At 37.3% G+C, this 6,608-nt stretch overlaps 1 protein-coding gene across 1 annotated transcript in view; it reads right to left on the bottom strand.

The window, feature by feature from the left end:
- Positions 1–910: 910 nt before the first annotated feature.
- Positions 911–6,608, bottom strand: part of LOC137131195 (MAU2 chromatid cohesion factor homolog) — a 9,355-nt gene continuing 3,657 nt past the window's right edge. The window contains exons 6-18 of the mRNA XM_067512115.1: positions 6,514–6,608; positions 6,192–6,338; positions 5,761–5,851; positions 5,548–5,651; positions 5,336–5,413; positions 4,720–4,785; positions 4,514–4,597; positions 3,686–3,735; positions 3,495–3,572; positions 3,294–3,405; positions 2,684–2,774; positions 2,419–2,546; positions 911–2,283 (exon numbers count right to left, since the gene is read on the bottom strand). The exon at positions 6,514–6,608 is cut by the window's right edge and continues 61 nt beyond it. Of these exons, the coding sequence (XP_067368216.1) occupies positions 2,209–2,283; positions 2,419–2,546; positions 2,684–2,774; positions 3,294–3,405; positions 3,495–3,572; positions 3,686–3,735; positions 4,514–4,597; positions 4,720–4,785; positions 5,336–5,413; positions 5,548–5,651; positions 5,761–5,851; positions 6,192–6,338; positions 6,514–6,608 (1,199 nt within the window). The 3' untranslated portion in view covers positions 911–2,208. The remainder of the gene's footprint in view (positions 2,284–2,418; positions 2,547–2,683; positions 2,775–3,293; positions 3,406–3,494; positions 3,573–3,685; positions 3,736–4,513; positions 4,598–4,719; positions 4,786–5,335; positions 5,414–5,547; positions 5,652–5,760; positions 5,852–6,191; positions 6,339–6,513) is intronic.

Raw genomic sequence — 6,608 nt, 5'->3', positions numbered from 1 at the left:
AAGTGCATAAATGGTATAGGCAAAAGAAAAAAAAAAAGAAATAAAAAAAAAACCTTGCAACTGATATCGAACCATACTGGCCCACAATGAGCTTCAAGTCCAGGTCCTGCTTTGTATCTGCACAGCATTAATGGCAAAGGATACGTAGATGGCTGAGTGTAGACTTCATGATTTCAAACAGACCCTCAAATAACGTCTTAATTTACTTCTGAATGGTTCGAAATAAAGCATTCGCTATGAGAGTAAAGCAACAGTACATGTGGTTCTTTTTTATACTGTAAGACACCACAGAAATGGCTTTATATTTGTAGACACATATTCTAGCTGGGCCAATTGCTTTTAAAAAGTGAAGAGTGCAAAATTCTACCCATAACATTTCAGACCACATCACAGCACAACAAAGCACAACTCACCTGAAACCGAATGCACCAATTCTACTGTATTACCACTTCATGACTTATATATTCATGTTTTGTTTCCAATAAAACGAAAGTAAGACATATTACAACAAATTCCCAAAAAGGAATTAAAAGTCAAAAAAATATGCTCGAACAGTACAATTACATTAAAACTCTGGCAACACCAAGGGGTATTTATCAAAACATACTCATGACTAACTTTGATGACAACCCAAGCAGACGTTTGTGTTTAACCACTGTGTCAAATTATGGCATACAGCTACAGGTATCCTGTCAGCCTCTTTCTTATGGTTTTGCAGTGTTTGCTAAATCTGGAGGTAATTAGTAATATGAGCAGGTCAGCTTGGCTTCCTAGTATTTGAAATATAATACATCAAATCGATATGATCACCTAAGATTATCTGTAATTTCCAGAGGTACTGAGCCAGGTTGAAAAATCCACATTAACAATTCAGTCCAATAGGATATAAACAAAATAAAAAGGCTTAATCTGTAAATTAAAAAATTTCAATCATATTTTTATTGAAATTTTATCGAAATGTAAGCAATAAAAACATATGTATTGGATAGAATATGGCTAGTACTCAAGCCTAAACTGTGTCTTTACAGAGTGCCTTAAATACCAAGCATTAAGATTTCTACATTTGAAAGCTAAAAATACATGTCACACTTTACTAAATTAACTTCATAAAATGTAACTGTACAACAAAAGGTTCAACAAGTGGTAAATCTATACAAACATACCGTGAAGAAACCATTTAGTAGAACTATTGAGACAAGTTAAAATAAATTCACTTTTTGAATATCTGAAGATTATTAAAAGCTCCAAACATGTCTAAATCAAGTCTAAGCATGATTTGTAGAAATAATATATCAACAGGGATTCATAGGTTATTGAATTTGGAAAAAAAATACAATGGGAGGAGGTTTTTGTATTTAAAGGGTAAGTGGCAATCCTCACATCCACCAAATGATATAATATCCACAAGTATTTACTAAATGGTCATCACCAGACCCAACGGAGGCATCTTGTGGTCCAAAGATGAACTGCAAATAGCAAACCATGCAGCCCCCTAAACCATGTGCACAGCCAGTATGTAGCATCAAATTTCTCAGACTATTCTGTGAAAATATATTAGAAGTCATCTATTTTTTTTTTTTTTTATGTGTGGTGGAAATTGTGTGCAAAAATATCCACCAAGTATTTAATCTTAACAACCTATGTCAAAATATTGTACAGGAAGTTACCATCAGTAACTTCCATGCATTGGAGGGGGGAAAAAAAAAAAGCCATCCACACACGCACACACACACAAAAAAAAGGCAAGATGTAAAATATTTACCAACAGTTACAAAAATATCAACATGAATAAATTAATTTCTTCTACATTTCTTTACTGCCCCCTATCTACCCCATGTTTTCCAACAAATGGAAAAGAAACCGTAGAAAAAGGGTTCATTACATCTTAGGCAAAGAAGCCCTTTATATGTCGCTGTGTCCCTCACTACTCTAATCAAGAGTCCACCTCTGTACTTGAGCCCTGTAAGCATCCATGTCATTAGAAAGTAAGAAATACTTGTACAACAGTAGTTGTATTTTGTTTATAACTATTAAAAATTTACTTGCAGAGAAGTCAAGAAGCAACCTTGAGAAGCTAATAAAGTGAAGGCCCAAGCTTTGTGACTTCCCAAAACCCTTCAGGCTACAGTTTTCTGATTGGTTGTTGGGCATTAATATGTTGCATGTGGTAGTGGACCAGCTACTATCATATGTGACACAGAAGGTTCCTCATAGCAGGCTTGCAAGACTGGTGGTTGGGCCATTCTGCGCTTGGATCTGGACAGGAGGAGGACCGTCAGTCCACTACAAAGATAAAAGATTAATACTGTCACAGAAAATTCACAAGAATGTGAATGAGTGTAAATTCAACACAAGTGTGATAACAAATAGTAAGAATACATAAACATGGAGAGAGACATGGTAAGCTATTTCACATACATTAATGAGGTTATGCTCAGGCAGACTGCAGGCAGCAATGTGGTCCTGCAGCAACTGCTGCGAGAAATTCTGGTGCATTTGGGCTGCTTCATGGGCATCCATGGTGTTTCCAAGGGCCTCGTTCAAGTCTGCAAGGAGAAGATGTGGTTAAAATCTTTTTTCACAGACTGATCTTGAGAACAGAGATTATGTATTTTAAATATAATGACTCTATATAATGTCTCTGCAAAGCTCATACTATCTAGGAAAGGGAAAAAGTGGTTACCTTTCAGCAGTGCTGAGGACCACAACTGAACAGACATGTCAGGGATCTTGCTGGCAAGCTGCATGGCAGGTACAACCATGTTGTTACTTTCCTAAAGAGAAGTACACATTTATTAAAGAACTAATGGGTTGAAAACAGGCAACAGTACTGATTTCTAAAAAAAAAAAAAAAAAGGGGGGGGGGGGGGGGATTTGACATATGCTGCTTTCTAGAGAGCACTGCAGATCTCAGTTAAAATGTTGAAATTTCACCCAGGTTAAAAAGGGTCATATGTAATCTCTAACTGATTGGGTGAATTTCACTAACATAGACTTCATTACCCATGTAGGGCTAAATCCAGGAGCTGAGTTTGCTGAAATGTGTGCCACATATGTGTGTATGCAAATCTGAACGTAATCATTGGTTATAATATGGCCATTGTATTTTTCTATTCTGAGCAGAATGTCTAAGTAGTTCTGTAAACAAAGCTCTCAATGCACCAGGTTTGAGAACAGATTGTAGTTTAAGTAGACCATTGTGTCTTATTGCCTTTCGTGTGAGTGTAATGTCACACCTGCTGGGCATGGCCCAAAACAATTCTAGATCAATTAGTCATGTATGTATGTCTTACTCTGTGGTTGCCCAGCACATAGAAGATGTGGCCCAGCAGAACCAGAGAGCAGGCAGTCAGTCTGTTCAGATCCTCAGCGTTAGACATCTTCAGGGTTTCCCTTAGGAAACGTCTGCATGACAAAAACAAGACCAAAAAAAGTAAGTGCAGGGAGCATCTGTGGGTGTGTGTCCACATAAAACAATTAATGTTTTGTCTTACTTTGCTTCATTGTAGCGTCCTTGAAAGAAGGATAAGAGTCCCCTGATGTAGAAGGCTGCAGCACGAAGGCAATGGGAGCTAAATCGAAAACAAAGGCTAGTTGTAGAACATTCTAAAGCAAACATTTGCTTTAATTTATCGTTTTATACTATTAAAAAATAAATAAAAAGGTAGTAACTCAAGCTTCTTACCTTACTGGGAAGTTGTGGTCTGGATTTATTCTCTCTAGGAGGCTGTACAGCTGTAAATAACATACAAGAAATTCTGATTTAAAAAATGATTAGTTATTAACTTTACAGCAAATTCTTAGTGTATGAGGGCTTAATTTAAAGAAAAACTGGTTATAGAGGAAGTTTATTTGGGCAGCATGGTGGTAGGGGGGTTAGTGCTGGTGCCTTACAGATAGAGGGTCCCATTTTCGATTATATATCTGCTTGCTGTGGTTCTTCTGTGTGTCATCTACATGTACTTGTGCTAGGTGGGTTTCCTTTGGGTTGTCATCCCACAGCCCAAAGACATGCATGTTAGGTTAACTGGTGACTCTAAATTGCCAGTTGGTGTGAATGTTTGTTTATCAGTGTACATCTCATTGTGTTGACCATGAGATAGACTGACAACCTATCTAGCTGTACCCTGCCTCTCACCCAATGACACCTGGGATGGGCCCCAACCCACTATGACCCTGAACACGATAAGTCGTTAAAGATGATGGATGGATAGAACTGTATGGAGTGGGGCATTTTAAAAGTTGAACCAATAATGTCATTGCTCTCTGGTGGACAAACTATTAAATGACAGTTTCTAGATTACAACAAACAAGCATAATCTTTAGAACTCTTTGCAGCAAACTATCATATTCTCACTGATATCAACACCAATAGATCGGTGATGAGCCATCCACCCTGCGCAAGTATTGGCCAGACCACGAATGCAAATACAGTACTGAGAACTACAGAGTTCTACTGAGAATTTCATTGAATTATACTCTTTAAGACATGATGCATGATTACTTCACTGACCTCCTGGTGTCTGTTTCCTTCCCTTATGTAGACACTGGCCAAATTAGTTACAATGTACGTCCACAGTTCCTGGTGTGTGGTGAGCTGGAACAACAATTCAGACATATTTGATTTGAGGAGATGTCAGCAGGAGCAGGAAAGTCACAGTATATGAGGTACCAAAAAAACAAAACAAAAAAAACAAAAAAACAAAAGCACATACTCACCCTTAAGGCTGTTGTGAACTGTGCCTCTGCATTATCCATGCAGTTTACTGAGATACAGTACAAACCCTGACATGAAACAAGCAGGAGGAAACTTGTGATTAAACTTAACCAGGTGCAAAATTCTTGACAAAACATAAATAAACAATGACAGCAATGATATGAAATTTAACTCATAGCTGATGTTAATTTATCATGGGAGACCCTGACATTTAAGTGTTCTGAGGTCTACAAAGATGAAATAAAAATCATATTTTATTAAATGTTAAGTTCCACTTTATTTCCATTGGAGCCTTGTGGATTGTTCTACATTCCCAAAAAGGTAATTTTAATATAAAGAGAGATACAATAATCAGGGCAAATAAAGTAATGCTAGGCTTTTTTTATTTCATTAGATTTTATTTTCTAAACATTTTTTATTTGTTTAAAGGCAGCAGCATTTTAGAACAGTAAATATTGTATAATATTAAAACTTAAGCATAAATGAGGAGTAAAATTCCCTTAAATTGTAAAACAGAAGGTGAACAATTTTTCAAATAGACAGTCCTCAAATGATCTTATATTTTTCTAACTTTCTGACAATTAAAGAGTACTGAAATGGCAAAGACTGAAAACTCACTAGTAGCGTGTGAAGCTGAGCAGCATGGTTGGTGAATAACCTGGGGGACTGTTGGCACAGCTGACATACCTGTGAGATCTTCACCAACAGAAAACTGAGTCAGTATTCACCTTTGCAAGCACGCAAATTCACTTTTAGAAGTTGCACCAACAAAGCTCATGGCTGCCTGCTTAATATCAACTCAAGAATTGACCAGGGAAAAAGATAATTACCTCCTGTAATGCAGTGGCCTTGTGGCCTGTGATGAGTCTACACATTATGATGTGCTCGAGCAGAATCACTTGAAAAGTCGAGAGAATGGGGCTGCAGTCCAACACTAAAACATACAGATAAAATTAAAAAAGTATGACGCAAATGTTTTTTTATTCCACTGTTCCACATAGTACAGTTCCTCTTTAGCTAATGATGGTAAGATTGCAACTTACTTTTTAGTTTTTCCAACTGCATAAGAGCTTTGTCTGTGTACTTTTGAGCTTTCTCCAGATAACCTGCTTGCATGGAGTGCATCACTGTCACCTGTTTGAAGGCAAGAATAAGTATATATTTAATGCTGCAAACAAACCCCTCCTTGATTATTTGCATGTTAACAAACATTAAGTCCCAAGATATCAATACAAAGCATATGATTTTTCAAGCAAAAGTAAACAATTATCTGCTTCAGTGCAGGCATGTCATTCTCCCCACAAGAAGAAACCTGAAAAATCGCATCTTTATCAAGTGGCTTCTTCAATAACAAACATTTTACAATTTAGTCATTTGGCAGACACTTCTATCCAAAGCGAACTAAGAATGAGGAGTCACTTATTTTATAACTTTTGAGGGATGTTAAGAGGCATAGAAAGAGCATCAGCATTACCAAATATACAAGCACACACATGTGCTCCTTGGGCAGCCAATGGAAGAGGTCAGCTGGGTTGCTGGGTAGAATCTCATCATCATGGAGTGTGGAGATAGTCTGGATACACTGCTGCAGCTGCTTCAGACATGGCTTCACACTCTTCACCTGAGGAGACATGAATATGATAAACCTCATAACTTTACACACTAGGACATCCCGCCTATATCTATGTAAATGCCTACTGACAATACAATATTTGTGTTTTAATGAACACCATCAACCTAAACTCCTAGGAAGAAATCTGTTGTACATTTTTAATGCTACAAGACTGGATTTTTACCTGTCCAGCATCCAAGTAGTGTGTGACCTGTAAAACCAGGAAAAAGACCCTAAGGGACTCCTTTTGGATGGGGTTTCCCTGCCAGTTTTCTACAA

The sequence above is a fragment of the Channa argus genome, chromosome 8 (genome assembly GCF_033026475.1).
Source record: "Channa argus isolate prfri chromosome 8, Channa argus male v1.0, whole genome shotgun sequence".
Lineage (NCBI taxonomy): Eukaryota > Metazoa > Chordata > Actinopteri > Anabantiformes > Channidae > Channa > Channa argus.
This window is presented reverse-complemented; position numbering and strand designations above follow the sequence as displayed.